The sequence below is a fragment of the Phycodurus eques genome, chromosome 7 (assembly GCF_024500275.1).
Source record: "Phycodurus eques isolate BA_2022a chromosome 7, UOR_Pequ_1.1, whole genome shotgun sequence".
Classification (NCBI taxonomy): Eukaryota; Metazoa; Chordata; class Actinopteri; order Syngnathiformes; family Syngnathidae; genus Phycodurus; species Phycodurus eques.
The window spans coordinates 26,963,892-26,984,329 of record NC_084531.1 but is presented as its reverse complement, the minus strand read 5'-3'; the positions used below and the strand labels follow the sequence as shown (position 1 = coordinate 26,984,329).

General features: G+C 44.1%; 1 protein-coding gene across 1 annotated transcript in view; it reads left to right on the top strand.

Moving 5' to 3' along the window:
- Positions 1-20,438, top strand: part of tenm4 (teneurin transmembrane protein 4) — a 193,417-nt gene that overhangs the window by 168,542 nt on the left and 4,437 nt on the right. The window contains 5 exon segments of the mRNA XM_061680943.1: positions 656-828; positions 4,278-4,513; positions 9,742-10,038; positions 11,099-12,713; positions 19,308-19,450. Coding sequence (XP_061536927.1) covers positions 656-828; positions 4,278-4,513; positions 9,742-10,038; positions 11,099-12,713; positions 19,308-19,450 — 2,464 coding nt within the window.

The window sequence follows — 20,438 nt, the reverse complement described above, 5'->3', positions numbered from 1 at the left end:
AAAACTCACAGACGTACATTCCTTTTTTCTCTGCGACTATTATTACTACAGCTTAGTTGTGACAGTCTTCTTGGTGCGTCATTACTCAATCCACATATATTATACTGTATGTATATATTATACAGCCCTATGGTGGCCAAGACAAGGCTACCACCCAAGAAGGAGTAGCGCAATGTTCATTGAATTAAGGCAAAAACTGTCGTAATAACTGTTTAAAAAAAGAGTTATTATTGTATTTTATCTAGTACAATCCTCTAGAGGCTATTTTTCTTATTAAAAACCATGAGTACAAAAGTCTGCCCACCCCTGGTTTGAACCATACACATACCAACTATGATCCCAATACACTTTAGAACTTTACACTTTACTGTCATCTATCATAATTGTATCTTATCATAATATCCTCTCAAACTCATCTTACACCCTTACCCTTAAAAATAAATTGAAAATAAAATATTTAAGATTTTATTTTTATTTTTTTAATGCACCCTGGAAGTACGCGTGTATATCCCTTTCACAACCCGTAAAAATACAGATTGTTATGGCTTCTTTATATCGATTATCATGTAAATGGCTTCAGGGACTTAATGTTTGATTTTGAGACCAAAATGTCATTTATTGGTTTTGCTGATCACACGCTATCTTGTTTCTGCAGGTACGACAGTTTCGGCCGTCTGACCAACGTCACTCACCCGACGGGCCGCGTGAGCAGCTACCGCGCCGACGACGACTGCGCCATCCGCGTCCAGGCGGAAGCCGCCGCCAAGGAGGACGTGACGGTCACCACCAACCTGTCGGCCTCGGGCACCTTCTACACACTCATGCAGGGTGAGTAGTAGTAGTAGTTTTTTTTCAAACTTTTGCCAGCTCTTGGATTTGAGTGTTTGTTCCATTCAAACATAAGTGATAAAAAGTGACAATAACGCTAGTTATTGTTTTTGTAAAACCTTGATTACGTTTTTAAATAATAAATGAATAAAAACACATGTAAATATGTGACTTAATAACCCAATAATTGTCAGTCCTGGTATTAACTAGCCTTGATCAGTATTTTGTGAGTGTCCTGTTACGATAGACATATCAACCGAGTGTCAATCAGTGAAATTAATCTCAGAGTCAAGATCTTGAGCTTTGTTTCGTCCTTCTTTCGCCAACATGTAAAATACCAAACATGAAGAATCAAACGATGAACACAAATAGAATTACATAGGTGAAAGAAGAAAGTCAAAATAGTTTAGCCTTGGTCTGTCATGGACATTGTTTTTCCTTGCTTTGTGTCCGGATTTTTTCTCTTAAATCCATAATCCCATGTGACATCATCCAAAAAACAAAAAGAGATTTGTTTTTACATGTCACTTACAGACACTGTGTTTGAATGGTTGATTTGAATTCCTAAATACTACATCATATATGTTTATGGCCACAGTTTACAACAAGTAAAGCCGTGTTGCTTCCCTATTTCTTAATAAATTGAAAGTGCGCCGGGCTACAAGGCAGATTGGATGCATCTATTGATTTTGTGTCATGACACACAATGGCGGCAATGCATACAAGACGCCGCGGGTTTGCTCGCGACTCCCCAATTTGTGTTGTGGCCCGCTCACGTTTTGACGTCCTTCTTTGTGCCCGACCACTTCATCGATCGCCGGTTGATGGTGTTGAACTTTTTGGGACCTGCTGTAATTCTCCAAAGACAACTCCCCCCCTACCGCCACATCCAAGCACCGTTGCGTCCTACTGACTCCTTTCACAGCTGAAACTTGAGACGTCCAACTCCGGTTTCTCTCCCCCCGTGGTCGTGTCCGTCGGTCACCTCCGTGTCATGACCTTGTCTCGGACATCTGTTCGCCAGCCCATCGGCGCCAGCGACCCGGCCTGGTAATTAATTGGCTTTTGTCTGTGCCGCGGAGGTGGCAAAAGCTACTCACGCTCTGTAGTACAAGAGTGGTGGGACGTGAAAAGTATTTGCACTTCATTACGTCCCACCTCTGTTGTTGATCACAAACCTCAGGGCCGTCCGTCACGTGGCCGTTCTAAAGATTACAGCCGGATAGGAGCGAGGTTTAATTACAAGGCTCCTCCGGCTGCAGGATCCAATATATCTCACTCTCCCTTTTAATCAGAAGGGGGTGTCCTAAAGCTGTCATCACACATTGCGTACTGCCGTACGCCACCCACCCAAGGCCCTGCTGGCAGCTATCTCACCTATAGTGTTCTTACTGCTCTCCAAAATCTACATTGTGCACTGGTGTATGGTATGATAGCGGGTTTTCAAACTTTTTACACTTTCAAATGAATTTCTTGACTGTCCAAGTACCCCCATAATGACCAACATTAACTGGTCCACGTTTAGCTATAAAAAAAACTCATTCGCCAGACCCCAACCTATCGTCATTCTCTGCTCAACAAAACTCATCACAGTCATTCCAATAACACTGTTTTAAAAGGTTTGTGAGGGGTACAGTACATGATCGCTGCACCTTTTTTAAGCCTGTTATGAACCTTATATTCACCATGTGCGATGATATAAAGTAAAGTAGTAGCGTAGTAGGTCCGTATTTGGTAATGTTCATCAAAAACGACACATTTTATTCCTGCAAAGTATTATTATTAGTATAGTATTAATATTGTTGTAAGCAAATGTAACACTATGCACAGTTGAACATTCACCCTCCACTTAAATATAGGAAAATACAAACGACTTAAAAAATAATGATATTGTATTACTATTGGTTGGTTGCTATTGGACTTTTGTTTACACTTGTATGACCATTAAGAATGGTAAAATGTTATTTAAAACCTTGCCTGCAAAGGCTTTAGACGGCGATATTTTCACACTGGAACCAATTATTTGGAAGTCCCATTATTTCCTATGGGAAAATTGATTGTAGATCAGCAAAATCGGCCGTTGACCAGCATCCTGGAATGTGCTGTGATGCTGTAATTAGAGAAAGTAAATAAAGAAACTTGCTACTAAAGAGTACAGCACTAAGACCTTCTCTGCTGCTCCTCTATTTTAATCTGCTATATTATAATCCTATTATGCATCGCCCACATAGGCTGTCAGTCACGATAGTGATAATGAGTGTTATTCTCACTTTTCAGAGGTGAGAATTTATATATATATATGTTATATCTGCTCTATATAGCATGGATAAATCCACAATACGGATTTCAAAGAGCTAAACAAAAATTCTGGTGAGACAGTATGTCAGCCTTCATCTTGAAGCCGCCGGCCCGTACGCGGGTACCGGCGCACTCGCCCCAGTTCAGCGGCATTTCCAGCCTCGTTTAGCCTCAGGGGGCCCCTGCAGGCCCCACGTCGACCTCCGTGATGGAGAGCGGAAAGGGCCGGCGAAAGGTCAGCCTGCCACCTCTGCTCATTTCTTTCTCTTGGCAGCCCAACAAAAGAGAGAGAAAGCCGTAACGCTCTCATGTTGCGCTCGTAGTTTATCGTTTGCAAAGAATCCGTTCCAGGCGCTTAAACCTGTCATGTCGACACACGGGAATGACAACGTATACTTTTGCTTTCCAGGCTCTTCTCCGAACTCATTAATGTTTGACAAGCCATTAGGAGCTCCTTAATGACGATAATACACACGCTATTTTATTTATTTATTTATTTTTTGCCTGACAGATGTGCACGAGATGGGCGGGAACATTAAGTCTGGGTGTGGCGTGCTGAGTCGTAAACAGCGGCCAATGTTTGATTATTTATTTGCTTTGTTTTCCACTGGTCAGCTCCCTGCTTCTTCCAACATCACCCGAGGCTGCCGCAAAAGTTGTAAAAAAAAAAAAAAAAAAAAAAAAGTTTACAGGAGCTGTGGAAGCCGCTGTCTATTGATCCTCGTTGGGTCGAGCGCTGCGTTATTGCAGCGTTTCAGTTAAATATTGCTGCCGCTGCTGAAGGTTCTTCTTTTTTAATTTTGCTGAGCGGCCGTTTCAGCTCATTACGTTGTGCCCTGGCTCAGATGAATATTAGATTATGTCCTCTTTCATTAGCTGCGAGATGCTGTGATTGTCAGAGGTTGCTAAAGTATCTACTCCACTTTGTACTTCAGTAGAAGTACAGATTCAGTGCAAAAAAAAGACCAAGGTAAAAGTAGAATGATTCAAATCCTGTTCTTAGAAGGGGAGGTTTTCAGTTTTTAAACCTCTAGCAAGATTTAAATGTAGCCTCACTCCACAAATAAAAAAGTCCTATAACACGCTGAATGTTGTCGTTTAAGAGCTGATTCTCGCCTTTGTTTCCCCGTGCCCCCCTGAACATCTTGCAGATCAAGTGACCAACAGCTATTTCATCGGCCTGGACGGCTCCTTGCGGCTGGCCTTGGCCAACGGCATGGAGGTGTCGCTGCACACGGAACCCCACCTGCTCGCCGGCACGGTCCACCCCACCGTCAGCAAGCGGAACATCACGCTGGCTTTGGACAACGGCCTCAACCTGGTGGAGTGGAGGCAGAGGAAGGAGCAGGCTCGCGGCCAGGTCACCGTCTATGGACGCAGGCTACGGGTGAGAAGCCTTTACCTATGTGCTGATGTAAGGCTAGCAAGCCGACGTCGTCCAACGACCTGGCATCTGTAAAGCTGATGTTTACGGTGGGGTTGAAAGAGTGTACAGCAGGAAGACGCACTTTAAATGGTGGCAGGTGTGTGGTCACTCCCATTTAACATGAGTTTGATTGTGATTGGTCAATTCTGCACACAGCCACATCCCCAGTTATAAGGGTGTGTGCACTTGTGCAACCACTTTATCTCAGCTGTTTATTTTTCCTTCCCTTCTTAAAAATATTTTTTTTCAATTGAGTTGTTTAGGTTACAGGTCATTTCAATGGTGGAAAATGTGTAAAAATGACAATTTCTTCTTGATCTTGGTCTCTTTTTTTTGTAACAAAATGGGCATTTGAACAGTTGTGTGTAGACTTTTTATATGTTGCTTAATGGAAATTATTTTCGGATCATGATCAAATCTTCACATACAAATCCTAAGAAAGCCCTTTTGTCTTGGTTTGTACCAAGAACAAAGCTTGAAATAACATGCTGCTTTTGTTTTCTTGCCTCGACAGGACACGCAACAGTTTTTTTTGTTTTTTTTGTTGTTGTGTTTTTAGCCACGTTGCCTTACACATTCTCCAGCAGGCGACACCACTAATGGGGAGGTGCCACTTTGTCTGTCATCGGCTGTTCATTTAATGGCCCCGTTGTCCCTCTGGAAGTGCAAGCGTCTAATGTATGTTACAGACAATGGCCCTCGGGGGTGAGATAGGGAAACAGGAGCAGCCTAATAGCGATGGAGCAAGCAGGGATGAGTAGAGCGACCTTGAGCGGCGTGTCAAGTGATATTATGTGGGTGGCTCGCTGGCTGGCTGGGCTCAACGCGTGTCGAGGGTTGGCGGATTCTCAAATAAAAAAAAATAAAAAAGAGGCAGCCTCTGACTTCACAGATCTTTGAAGTCAAAGATGACACGAGGGGAGATAAAGTATTTTGGATTTCGGGTGTCGCTTGGAGTTTGTTGTGATCCTCAACTTGACCCTCGTCACTTTGCCCCCCCCCCGCAGGCCGACCAGTCTGTCCTCCACTGCGAGGACAGACAGCGGTGGGAAAACGTACGGCCCGTGTGACACGTTCAGGCTGTTTCGGCCATTTTTTTGCGGGTTTGGTTTAAGCCTCTTTAATACGTTGAAGTGAAAGAATTTCTGTACATCTGTACATTTTTCTGTACACCTCCAAAAGTACCACTTGGTTGGAAATAACCTTTACTTAATTACGCCATTTGTACAAGTTCAATTCAAGGTACTGACAAATTACCACCATAAGCTGTGACAATTCAGTTAGTATAATACAATACTATTGAAAGTAACGTTTAATAAAAGATGTGTAATAGTGCAATAAATAATTTGGTGGAATCAGATTAGATCAGATCAGTCAATATTTTTTATTATTATTCTTAAATTTGATTTCAGTTTGAAATATAAAATAAATGTTTTAGCATATTACATGAAATGAATAAGGTATACAAACTAAATAAATATGGAATATAAAAATATTGTTTAAATGCCTATATACAAATACAGTAAAGGACTCATCTAATAAACGCTTTATCTCTCAGAAACACCGGGTACACCTTGCATTTGCGTCACGTAACTCATTAATCCATTTTGTCCGTCCGTCCATGCCAAACTGAGCATTATTCCCTTTGTACTGGCCGTATTTTTTAAAGCGTTTGTATTGCCATCTCATTAGCATTGAGCTCCATAGCCCAATTTCCAATCAACTATTGAAGATTGCGCTCGCCAATCATGATTTTACAGTATTGCATGCGCTCTGTCAGGCTAGCACTAGCGCTGTCGCTCGAGGCAGACTGCGCAGCGAGGAATAAAAATGCTCCAAATTATCTTAAAATTGGATCTTCTAATATATACTGTATTAAAATGATGTGTTATTTTGTTTCACTGGAATACCTGGGCCTCCTCGCTGGTTTTCCTGCATTTATTATATGGCGTGATAGAAGACAACAGCACAATATTCGGGAGGACAGTTTTTCAAATGCGGTATTGTCTTTTTCAGCTTGCCATCTTGTTTCATGGCCTATTTCCTCTTCGACTGTGTCCGGTTTGAAAGAGATCTTCCGACTTAGTTTCCCCCATCCCCCAGGACTGTTGAAACTGCACTTGTAAGAGTTTTTCTTTCAGCCCGTTGAGCCTTTGACAGAGCGCATCCTGACACGAGGACATTTTTGCACTCGTTTTTCACCGGTTCATTTCCTATTAGCACAAATGTTTTTGGACAGACGCCATTAACCTGTACAAACGTGAGCTTTTTTCGAAGCACCTTGGGATTACCGCCATGTTCTGTAAGGACAAAATCGATACGGCTTTTACTTTTGTCTGGTTGGCGTTGTCGCACGAGAATGCCTGGCCTTGGTTTGAGCGAAAATGGTTGTTATTGTGCTGCGGTTGCTGTTACGTTACAAGAAAACTGAAGAAGGAGTTTTCAAACTGGTTGGTTGTACTTATCCATCCATCCATCCATCCATTCATTTTCTGAGCCGCTTCTCCTCACTAGGGTCGCGGGCGCGCTCGAGCCTATCACAGCTATCATCGGGCAGGAGGCGGGGTACGCCCTGAACTGGTTGCCAGCCAATCGCAGGGCACATACAAACAAACAACCATTCGCACTCACATCCACACCTACGAGCAATTTAGAGTTGTCAATTAACCTACCACGCATGGCAGGGAGTCCACGCATTTTTGGGATGTGGGAGGAAACCGGAGTGACCAGAGAAAACCCGCGCAGGCACGGGGAGAACAGGCATACTCCACAGAGGCAGGGCCGGGGATTGAACCCCGGTCCTCAGAACTGTGAGGCTGACGCTCTAACCAGTCGACCACCGTGCCGCCGCAGTTGCACTTATATCATAGCATTTTGTTACTTACGTTTGTATATTGTAAAGAAATTGCATTTTTTTTTTCTTTTAAGCGAATCTAATTTTAAGGCGAAAAAAGTGGCCGACCTCATGAATCTGTTGCTTTCTCAGCATAAAGTAACCTTCTCAATTAGGTATCAGTGACAGTAATTGCCTCTGGTGTAATTGTCCCTTCACAGATGATAGACCTTACCGTGCTTTTGTCAGCGGGAGATTGAAAAGACAACCAACCCCCACGCCCCCTCCCCAAATCCCTCTTAACGGTTGCTCCCTGATCTTGGGCGCCTGCCTCGAAAGAGGCAGAAAGCCTCGTTGATGTTTTTTAAGTGCACACCTGAAGCAAACGTGTGCATTTTAATCAAAGCAGCGTTTAATTAAAGCCAGAAAACATCCTCCGCCTCCTTGGCGATACGTAAGTGGTTGAAGTGATAGCCTCCGTGGAGATTTGCTTTGACCGACTCCTTAAGACACATTTCACTTCACTGGCCTCTGCTTTCAGGCTCGGGCTGCCACGTTTAAGATCCTCCGCACAAGCACCCTCAAGATGGGTTTTAGTGGAAGTCGAGTTTGTGTTCCTTGCCTGGGTGCAGTTCAACACAGTCATCAGACTACTGTCCGTTGTCAAACTATTGGACCAGTTGGTATGACTGTAGCGTGTTGAACAACTAAAGATCTTTTCTAGCTAACTTTATTGTGATGAAGGTCGAGTCAAAGTGGATAAATCGATGACATCCTTGATATTATTTTCCGCACAGTACCCCAACCTTTCATGCGCCACAGAACGGTTTCACATTTCAAGATGTATTTCGATGGACCAATGTGGAAACAAATGAAAACAAATGATTAAAAATGTAACTCACCATTAAACTGAATGTAGTTTTTGTAATCAATGGGAGCTGTGCGAATGTTTTACTCTTCAACGAGCCGGCTGGTATCATCTTGTGTTCCATAGCATAGCGTGCTGGAAGACGGAACATTGTAGCCAGGTTTAAAATGTGAACATTTCTGTGTTTGATTGTTTCCATTTCACCTTTTTAGGATAACCCTGCCACCAATTTCATTTTTGGTAAAAATGTTTCCACACGCTTGTAGCATAGTGCGGCCGTACTGTCGTACTGCGACAAGTGTTACGACACAGTGTCGTAAAGTGACAGTGCATGTCGTGATACAAAAACATCTCGTTATGACACAGGTGTTGCCGGTGCATTCTTGGTCATAACAGTCATAACAGCGCGTTATACTCCCACGACGGCAGCAGACAGGCGAGTTGTTAGTGATCTGTAAATTGGAAGAGTGGAAGACGAGATGTCAAAAACACGTGATTCATTTTTTAGTCGCTCAGTCTATTAGTCGACTTCAAGCTTTAAATGCAGAGTAGTAAAGTCGACTGGTCGACTCATCGGTTCAACCCTTAGTGTGGCGTACTCGAAATGACCAACACAGCACACCACAAAGATAATCGCAAGTCTCCTCCGACAATCGGAAGTCTCCTCCCACTATCCAGATGTCTGCCGTAGTACCATGACTGACCTGTGAGAGGCAGCACCGTTTCTGAAGGTTTCACCTCAGAAATCCCTGGATTGGCCCAATTGGGTGGTTACCGCTCATAAGGATTTACCATCATAAATAATGAACATGTTCAACATTTATGATTGTTGGCCCCGAGGAGATTGAGGAGGAAAAATCGCTCCTTCCACACCATACATCACAGGATAATTGCTCAGGATAGCCTTTTTTTATGGGGGTAAAACACTCAAATTCGTCCCAATTCAGTTTGTGTGTACCACGCTTAAACAAGTTTCACAATGTGAAGGCAGTTCAGAGACAGCTAACTATTGGTGTGAAAACAGCCTTACAAACATGACTGAATCTTCGCATCTCACTTGGACTTTTTGGCTGTCATCTCTCCTTGAAAGATGCCTTTTGACTCCATGCCAACCCCAACATGACCTTAAGGATTACATTCTGTCTTTCCAAATCCCACTAAAGCCTAAAACTACTTTGTCCAGCTTTGTGCCAGTTTACCGAAGATCCAAAATGAGAGTAATCAGCACCTGGCACTTGTTTGCCCGCATGCAGTCAGAATGGATTTAATGATCATTGCGGCCCTAATGGGCTCTGCATGATTTGGAATGCTCCCACTCACATTTTGCAGGGTTTTTGTCTCACACAAACAAAGAAGTGAAGTAATTTAAAAATGTAATCACTGTCGTGGCTCCTGCAGCTCATCAGAAGATCTCTTGACCAGTAGTCTATGCTTCTTAAAATGGACCCAGCCCATCTCATCTGACCACCTACCTTTCTTCCCCCGTAGGTTCACAACAGGAACTTGTTGTCCCTGGACTTTGATCGAATTACCAGGACCGAAAAGGTCTACGACGACCACAGAAAATTTACGCTGCGGATCCACTACGACCACGCCGGGCGGCCGACTCTCTGGGCCCCGAGCAGCCGCCTGAATGGGGTCAACGTAACCTACTCGGCCGGGGGTTACGTGGCTGGCATCCAGAGAGGCACTATGTCGGTACGAATGGAGTACGACCACAAAGGCAAAATCACCTCCAAGATATTTGCGGATGGTAAATCGTGGAGCTACACGTACCTGGAGAAGGTAAGAATTGGTGTTGCCATAGATAAAGATGTCATTTTATATTAGAGCTTCAAAGTTGAATTCATTCCAAGCTGTTAATACACTGCATTATTAGGCTACAGCATAAATATCAGCAGATCTTATAATTAAACCCTGTCGGTGCACCGCAGACGTTATGCTTTTTTTTCTTTTTATTTTGACACCAGAGTCTGACACAACAAGTTCACCTCTGAATAGTTCGTAGGACTGGCAAATGGTAATGTCACTTTTTATTTTTCGATTGTTTGGGGAAAATGTGAGAAGCTGCGATTCTTTGCAGCCCAGACACGGGGCGTGTTAATAGGAGCCAGTCACCTTGATACGAGTCACTTTTCCGGCTTCCGCTGAAAGCATTTAAATGCCAGGATCTTGCTGTGACAACCTTAGAACACATTTGCATATCACACATAGAGGGCCAAGATGGGACTGACATGGATAATTACCAGGTGCTTAAGAAACATTTTACAATCTTTATACAGTGGAACCTCAGTTCTCGAACCACCTTGTTCACGAACATTTTGTTTTACGAACAAGATCAAAGACACATTTTGCTTTAGTTCACCAACAGTCGCAGCATCACAGTGCAAAAGACGTTCGTTCAGTGGGTCACATATTTTAGGTATCGTTGTTGGGTTTTTTTTTGCTGTAAATTAGCACTCAGTTTGTCTCCTGAAAATTGAAAGAAACTGAAAAGTTTAAGCGATAATGCTATTAGAAAGCCTAATCATATTACAGTTGAATAGAAGGAAATAATAGCTGAATATGAGAATAGTATTTGTGTTTATGATCTTGTACTATTCTTAAGAACAAAGAGGCAGTAAAGGCAGTTTGAGAGGTTGCACAGTGATTTGGTAGCGAAAACTCAGATACTTGGTTCTGCGGGTTGAACGGATTAATTCTGTTACCGTTTATTTTAATGGAAAAAAATTTCTTTCTTTCACGAATGAATTAAGTTCTTGAACCGAGGTTCCACTGTATTTTGTTGGAAAGTATGTCGTAATGTCCTGATCATTTATCCAAACTGAAATTTGTTGTCTTGTAGTCCATGGTGTTGCTGCTCTACAGCCAGAGACAGTACATCTTTGAATTCGACAAGAATGACAGACTCTCGTCAGTGACCATGCCCAACGTGGCGCGTCAGACCCTGGAGACGGCGCTCTCGGTCGGCTACTACAGAAACACATACCGGCCTCCCGAGGGTAACGCCTCAGTACTGCAGGATTACAGCGAGGAGGGCCGGCTATTGCAGACCACCTACCTGGGCACAGGCCGACGCATCATCTACAAGTACGGCAAGCTGTCCAAACTGCTCGAGATTCTGTACGACACCACCCGCATCGGCTTCTCCTACGACGAGGTGGCCGGCATGCTCAAGACCGTCAACCTGCAAAGCGAGGGCTTTACCTGCACCATCCGCTACCGCCAGATCGGTCCGCTGATTGACCGGCAGATTTTTCGATTCAGCGAAGAGGGCATGGTCAACGCCAGATTTGACTACGTCTACGATAACAGCTTCCGTGTCACTAGCATGCAGGCAGTCATCAACGAGACGCCGCTGCCCATCGACCTGTACCGCTACGACGACGTGTCAGGCAAGGCAGAGCAGTTTGGAAAGTTTGGCGTCATCTACTATGACATTAATCAGATCATCACCACGGCGGTCATGACGCACACCAAACACTTTGACGCGTACGGTCGCGTGAAAGAGGTGCAGTACGAAATCTTCCGCTCCCTTATGTACTGGATGATGGTGCAGTACGACAACATGGGCCGCGTGGTTGCCAAGGAGCTGAAAGTGGGCCCCTACGCCAACACCACGCGCTACACGTACGAGTACGACTCAGACGGCCAGCTCCAGGTGGTCTCCATCAACGACAAGCCCTTGTGGCGCTACAGCTACGACCTCAATGGCAACCTGCACCTCCTCAGCCCCGGCAACAGTGCTCGCTTAACGCCATTACGCTATGATATCCGGGACCGCATAACTCGCTTGGGGGATGTCCAGTACAGGATGGACGAGGACGGCTTCCTCCGGCAGCGAGGCAACGACTACTTCGACTATAACTCGGCCGGGCTTTTGGTAAAGGTGTACAACAAAGCGAGTGGGTGGAATATCCGCTACCGCTATGACGGCCTGGGCCGGAGGGTGTCCAGCCGGAGCAGCGTGGGCCACCACCTGCAGTTTTTCTATGCAGATCTATCCAGCCCCACCCGGGTCACCCACATGTACAACCACACGAGCTCCGAAATCACGTCGCTGTACTACGACCTGCAGGGACACCTGTTCGCCATGGAACTGAGCAGCGGCGACGAGTTTTACGTGGCCTGCGACAACATCGGCACGCCTCTGGCCGTGTTCAGCGGCTCAGGGCACATGATCAAGCAAGTGCTCCACACGGCATTCGGCGAGATCTACCTGGACACCAACCCCGGCTTCCAGGTCATCATCGGCTATCAGGGCGGCCTGTACGAGCCCCTCAGCAGGCTGGTGCACATGGGCCGCAGGGACTACGACGTCCTCGCCGGGCGCTGGAGCACGCCCGACCACGACGTCTGGAAACGTCTCAACAGCGGCCACATTGTCCCCTTCAACTTGTACATGTTCAAAAACAACAACCCACTCAGCAACAATGAGGAGATCAAGTGCTACATGACGGGTGAGTCACGTCGTTGCAGAAGAGTGTTTCACAACTTTTACTCAGCCAAGGTATCGATTTTACTCTGTAAAAATCTCATCACCAACAAAATGTGTTAAATGTCACAAAACACCAAAAATGTTTAATAGCTTAGATGCCACAAGACGGCACCGAAATACTTTTTTTTCCTCTGCAAATCTTTGGCCCGACGAAACAAAGTGCCTCCCCCCTCGTTCCACATAGTGGCTGAGCACCAAAATGGGGCTAAAGCAATATTTTTATATGCCGAACTGTGCATATGCGGAGGTTCACTGTACAAATACTGAAATAATGATGATCTCATGTCAATTTACTCAAAATATTACTTTTTGAGTATGAGATCAGGGTCTGTTTAGTTGGACACAAAGATATTATTCTCTTGGATAAATGGCAACAGGTAGATACCACAGTTTAATTGTGCCATCTGCCATCTAGTGGAAGAACATTTCGTAGTTCTGCCTGTCAATATACATTGCTGACATAGATAGATGAACTAAGATACATTATTTGTAGTACACGTAGTTCTAAGACTGAGCTGTGAGAGGCCGCACGGTGCCACGGGGCATCCAGAATGCCATAAACACAATGAAGACTTCTTCTTGTCATTTTGATCATGGTGAATGACTTGTAATTCGTGTTTTATACAAACACTCAACACAACCAGTTGCTTCTCCATTTGTGTCCGACAACAGCACCAGCTTCAAGTCGCTTTCTGCTTGGCTATTGTTCCCTTTCACATCACAATCGCGGAATCCCTGGCTCGGCACAACTCGGCCGTGCTCAAATTTTGCCCAATCGTCGTTATTTGTGTACTATGCTTCAGAAAAGTAAATCATCCATATATACAAAGTTGCCAAGGCTACATTTCAAACCCCTAACGCTGAAAAGGATGTTTTTATGTGAAACATTTATGTGATCATCCATCCATCCATCCATTTTCCGTACCGCTTATCCTCGTTAGGGTCGTGGGCTGCTGGAGCCTATCCCAGCTATCTTCGGGCGGGAGGCGGGTTACACCCTGAACCGGCCGCCAGCCAATCGCAGGGCACATAGAAACAAACAACCATTTGCGCTCACATTCACACCTACGGGAAATTTAGATACACACATGTTTTTGGGAAACCGGAGAAAACGCACGCAGGCACGGGGAGAACATGCAAACGGCGCACAGGCAGGGCCGGGATTGAACCCCGGACCTCAGGCAGACGCTCTAACCAGTCGTCCACCGTGGCGCGTATATGATCATATAAATATATATATAAGGAGCGAGCAACCTCCACCAACAGTCACTGCCCGTGTCCACGGGGTGGGTGTATGTAGCTGAATATGAATAGCAATGCTGGCAGATGTTAGGTGAGTCCCACCAGAGCGATCAATAATGCATATAACTTTTTTTATGGGGCTAAAATTACACATGTCAAGGGGGAAGAAAGAGCCACATATCCCCGCCTCACCCCTCTTTGTGAGAGTGATGTTGCTCGCAGTGCACCGAGTGACACTCACTTCAGGGTGACGGGGAGCCTCAGAACACCACACAATTTGCATGAACATACAAATACCTGCTCTGGAGATCACACCGACTCCCGGCTTCTGATGTATTCTCGTGAAATGTTGTTATCAGCTGCCGTTTTGATGTCACCAGAGGACTTCTTTGGACGCAGTGAATCACAAGTCATAGATCAAACACTGAGGTCACTGAGAAACAAAAGGCTGCACAGAATATTTCCTGCTTAGCTATCTATTATTTACACTTCTTTCCCCACGTCGCGGCTTGTTTGCCCGAGGAAATGTTCCGTGCTGATGACAATTGGCGGGCTAGGATGCTAATTAGCGCATTAAACAGCACGAATGTGAACCTGCAAATGTCACTTTGGAGCTGTTAGATCCTGCTCTGGGCTTTTACAGCTTCCCGCTAGCAAGACGTGTGCCTGCATGACGCGCCATCTTTGTTTCAATTTTGTTGTGTCGCTGTGACAAACTGGTGCACGCCAAACGTGTGGTCTGGTTGTTTCTTCGGGGCGCCACTTTTGTAGGAAATAATGAAGCTAGAAATAATCCATCCCACGTTCAGATTGCCCAAGCCTTTATTAACTGTACAGGATTCGTATTGGTCATAAATGAGTGAAAAATATAACCACTGTTAATAGTCGAATGTACAAAACTAACAGATCTAATTGTTTAATGTTCTTTGTCAAGTGGAAAACAAAGTTAACCACCGTTAGCGCAAAAATGTAAAAACAATGAAACAACCTAATTTTAACAAGAGAATACGCATATTTTGACATTGGAGTGTTCATAACTTCCTGTGTGTGTTGTTCTTTTAAAGGGGACACTCAAATTGACTTTTTAGTGGCTTGCATACAAATGCAGCAGTCCTTTGTTAGCCCTGTCACCAGTAGCAAAAAACAGAGTAATTGATGCCCCCCATAAAATAAATGTCATAATTGCCTATTGTAATAGTTTAAACCAGAACTATACCGCAATCTACATTGAACAAAAATATAAATGAAACAGTAACACTTGTTTATGCTCCCATTTATCATGAGCTGAACTCAAAGATCTTCTCCTTTGCCTAGATAATCCATCCACCTCACGTGTGCCACCGGCTGGCCGCAATTAGAGGCCGCTCTAAAATGTGCCGTTTTATTGTAATTGGCGGCGCCTGGGGAGGTAGAAAACCAGTCAGTATCTTGTGTGACCACCATTTGACACACGCAGTGAAAAACATTTAATTGCACAGGTGTGCCTTTGGCTGGCCACAATAAAAGCTCGTTCTAAAATGCGCAGTTTTACTGTATTGGGGATGATGGATTACCTCGGCAGAGGAGAAGCGCTCACTAACGCGCATTTAAACCCATCTCTCAATATTTGAGAGAAATAAGCCTTTTGTGTACTTCGTCTTAGATCTTTGATTTCGCCTCGTGACAAATGGGAGCAAAAACAAGTGTTGCGTTTATATTTTTGTTCAGGATATGAGCCTGTAACAGTTTAATCATTTGAAACTCATTTTACAACATTACTCTTAAAAAAATGGCTTTCAGAGGGGATTGTTTTATACAGACCTGCCTTTTGGGTACTCAAAGGGAACAATGCTGAGCTCGCCCCATTGCTTTTTTCTTTGTGCCAAGGAGAAGACAAACGCTCTGAAAAGCAACACAGAGGAGAAGTGGCAGCACAATGGATTTATTGAAACAGTCGCCAAGTTCACGTCACGGCGTTTACTTGCTTGAAGCAAAACAACACGACGCTCGAGTCGAATACACGGAATTGCCTCAGCCGCATCTTACTCACAAATCATTTCCGTGTGCATTGTGTTTATTCAGGAATGTCTCCGTTGCTGATCGTCAATAAGAAAGAATCTGTGTTCCCCTCTAGTAAATACCGAGTGAAGTAAACATCCTTTTTTTCAGGTTTGCTTCTCCGGCATTTAGGACTGAATGGCATTTGAATGCTAAGCAGACTTGTTGCTACGCAGCTGCGGAGGGATCGCCTCAGCTGTGATAGATGGTACTGGCATTTCCATCCGTTTCATTAAATTACCAAGGTCCGTTCAAATGAAATCTTATTTAAGTTAAAAATAATAATAATAATAATAATCAATAAAATAAAGCATTTGTCAGGTGCTGTCAAAACTAGGTGGCAAAAGTACTCACACCTTGTATTTAAGTAGAGGTAGAGATACTTGTGCAAAAAAATTGATATATAGTATGCTAAGAGGAGCATTACTGATTCAACTTCTGTATTTGAAGTAAAAAAAAAAAAAAAAAAAAAAGTAGAGACTGAAATGTAATTAAGTAAAAAAGTAGAGCAAACTGTTTTTACTCTCAATAACACAGACTATCCATTTTGACAACTTGGCACAAAGAAAAAAAAACTGACAGGATAATCTGGACTGAACTGCCAACAGGTCCTGCAAGAGCAAAAGAAAGGCTAGCACAAGACAACTCATTCACCATGAATCATTTGTGCATCAAACAATTCTCTTAAATAAGACCATGGATGAGCAATACAGTGCTGCTTTGAGATACGAGTTTAATTCGTTCCGTGACCACGCTCGTAACGCAAAACGCTCATATCGCAAATCATATTTCCCCATTGCAATGAATGGAAAAGCCATTAATCCGTTCCAGCCTCCCCCACAAAAATGATTTTGTAATGTGTCCTTTAATAAGAAAATGGCACTTTATAGTATTGTACTTTATAAAAACATACAGTAACAGCATACCTCAATAGAATGTAAAGAATTTAATGATTTTTGCCACATTTTTTGCTTCAATTCAATGGACATTGTGCTGCTCCGTCTGGTGTATGCGCCTTGGCCACATGGGAGCAGTATGATACAACACTAAAGATCCATGAAGAAGAGTTTCAAAACGGACTCAGAAAGCTGCAGCAATATTAGTCGATCCTTGTAGAGGATAAAGAATATATGCCTGTGAGTATTTTGTTATATTGTCTGTCCACGTGTGTTGCTCGTTGTTTGCGTTCAAACATCTGTTGCTTCAAGGGTTAAAGGTTAGGTTCGGTTAGCTGTCCCTGTTTTTTCTGCCTTATAAGTCTCAAAGATCACAATCAGTCAATCAAGGTCTCAACCGCAGTTGACTTTACCGCTCTCTATTTATGTCTTTTTTACATCAATGTCGTCATTGGTGGAAGTTGAAAAAAGTAAAAAGTTGGAGTAAAAAAGTTCTGTAGTAAATAGTAACTAGAGTCGACAGTACACTTTTCAAATGCATGGAGTAAGAATAGAATGTGGTCAGGCAAATAAATATTCAAGTACAGATAACTGGTAAATCTACTTTAGTACAGTAAGAAAGTAGAGTGGAACTTCGATTTAACAGATGTTGGATTTAAGGGACAAAATCCTGACCACCAGTGAGGTAAGTTTGGACAAACTTTAAAACCATCCATCCATCCATCCATTTTCTACCGCTTATCCGGGTCGGGTCGCGGGGGCAGTAGCTTTAGCAGGGACGCCCAGACTTCCCTCTCCCCAGCCACTTCATCCAGCTCTTCCGGAGGGATCCCGAGGCGTTCCCAGGCCAGCCGAAGGACGTAGTCCCTCCAGCGTGTCCTGGGTCGTGTCCTGGGTCTCCTCCCGGTGGGACGTGCCCGGAACACTTCACCAGGGAGGCGTCCGGGAGGCATCCGAATCAGATGCCCCAGCCACCTCATCTGGCTCCTCTCAATGCGTAGGAGCGCTTTAAAAATATATATTTTTGATATATATATTTATTTATTTATTTATATATATATATATTTATTTAAAATAATTGTGTACCGGTCTGGGTGTTTTAAGGCCACAAAAATAAGTACAAAACAATAATTTTGTACTGTACTATGGGGAGATGGTAGTCGCACGTCGAACCAGGCGGTTGTTGGCTCGGCTGCTATTTGAGGAGTCGCATTATCATGCCAGTCCCAAATGATTCCTGCATCTCATTAGAATACAGAATATTCCCCAAGTCTCAGCTGCTCCCAAATGACACCATATTACGGTATATAATTATCGACGCAACAAAGTAGGCGGGGCGCCGTTTGCCGTCGGCGAAGGCCCCCCCTACCGAGTGCCACCTGCGGGAGTGAGTCAGTGCAGATGTCTGGTGGAGTTATTGCAGCTTATCCGCTTTCACAAACAAATGCACTGCCAGATCAAGACCACGAGCAAGACATATTTTAAAGGAGACGTGTAATACATTTTATTCACAATTCAAAATGGTTCCGAGGTTTGTACGACATGCTTTTATGAAAATACCCCAAGGATTAAGAATGAAAGAATACTTACTTTCAGATCAGTGATTCCCAACCACTGTGCTGTGAGTGATCATCAGGTGTGCAGCAGGAAATGACCATAGTGAACTTAAATGGTCTGAAAATAATTATTCATTGGCTACAAATATTGTATCTTTGTTCAGACTATCTATGCCAGCGATGTGTAGTGACAGACAGATCAATGAAATGCTCTTCCACTAAATGTCAGAAGGTACAATTCTCCTGTGTATCCACCAGTTAACTAAACAGGCCCAGATTTCAGTTTTAAGTAAATTGCGACAAGATCATAATTTTTTCCAGTATTTCTGTTTGGTGGTGCCGTGACATTTTTCTAATGTAAAACATGCCTTTGCTCAATAAATATTGTGAAACACTGCTTTACCTTTACTTGAATTGCTTTAATTTACTTTATCAAGTAAATGATGCATTAAAAGTACTAGTGGTATCGGTACTCAGGATCGGCTTAGTACTCGAGAGTAAATACTCGTACTGGTATCAGTCTGAAAAACACTGGTCTCAAGCATCCCTAAAAAATATCACTTACAGATGGTAAATTTAAAAAACCGTCAATTGCGTTTCATGGTGACTGTTTCTCAACGTCCAGACATTCCTATAAACGGCTTTGAACTGGGCCAATCAGCAGCCAATCCCTGCGCAGGGCACATACAGACAAATAAGCATTCACACCAATGAACAATTTAGAGTAGAGTGTAGAAAATCCACGCAAGTACAGGGAGAACACACAAACTCTTCACAGGGGGTCTGGTTTCAAGTCTTATTCGATTCTTTGTATCCTCTCTGCAGATGTGAACAGCTGGCTGGTGACATTCGGCTTCCAGCTCTACAACGTGATCCCCGGCTATCGCAAGCCAAACACGGACACCGTGGAGCCGTCCTACGAACTGGTCCGCACGCAGATCAAGACGCAGGAGTGGGACAGCACCAAGGTGAGACCTTTCCCCACCTCCCGTCTTGACATCGTTAGCGAGGAAGACATGCTCTGTAGCCACAATCCCAGAGGAAGTGCCAGCTATCGGGCCCCACAGACACAGCCCAGTGAGCCAGGCCCTGGCCTCTTGTCCTCATCTCGGGAAACGGGGGTAAGGCTAAACAGCCCTTGTAATTGTCCTGCCATTAGGGAAATTCACTCTCCATTCCCTCCACCACCGGCCATTGATTTCATCTCAAGTCTTACACCCTCAGCCAAGGTCTGCGAATTAGCAGACATGCTCCGATTCCTGCGCTTTAGCCAGGCCTTTCAAGTTGCTTCCCCCGCCCCCTCCCTCAATCGCCTGAATTATTGAGGAGGCCACTGTTGTCGCGCGGGCTTCAGTTACAGCGAGACCAGCGAACGCCGCCCGTCAGATTGGTGTCGGCAGACACTCTGGCTGCCATCTAAACTCGCTGTCATCCATTAGTGAACAGTGATCTGACGGCCCAGTCGCAGTCCGCAGAGGCCTTTGAAAAGTCAGAGTTAAGAAGGGCTGGAAACGAAAGCTGTAGTATAGCTGATGTGCACTAGCTTGATTGACCAAAGTATTTCGACACGATTAGTTAAATGAAAAGATATTCACACAGAGACTGGGTGTCGCGCTGCAGCAAAGTGGAGATTGTGGCGGACAGTACATATACAGTAGGATGTACAAATAGTTCAATGTATATATACTAGGAAATACAGTTCATATAGAGCAGTTCAAGTGCATATTTCCCACGTAGGGAATCCCACTTTAGTGCACATCCAGCAAAGATTGCAGACACCGTTTCTCTCCTCGTGCTCGTTCTGTGAACCTCACCCAAGGTGCCAATCTACAAAGCGGCAAAGGCAACAGAGGAAATGGCTTATTGAATCCAGAGACATTTGCATTTCAAATATTTCCAGGGGAGATATGTCGGGAAAAGTCGTCTGTGTAGATTAGACAGAATAAATAAAAAAGT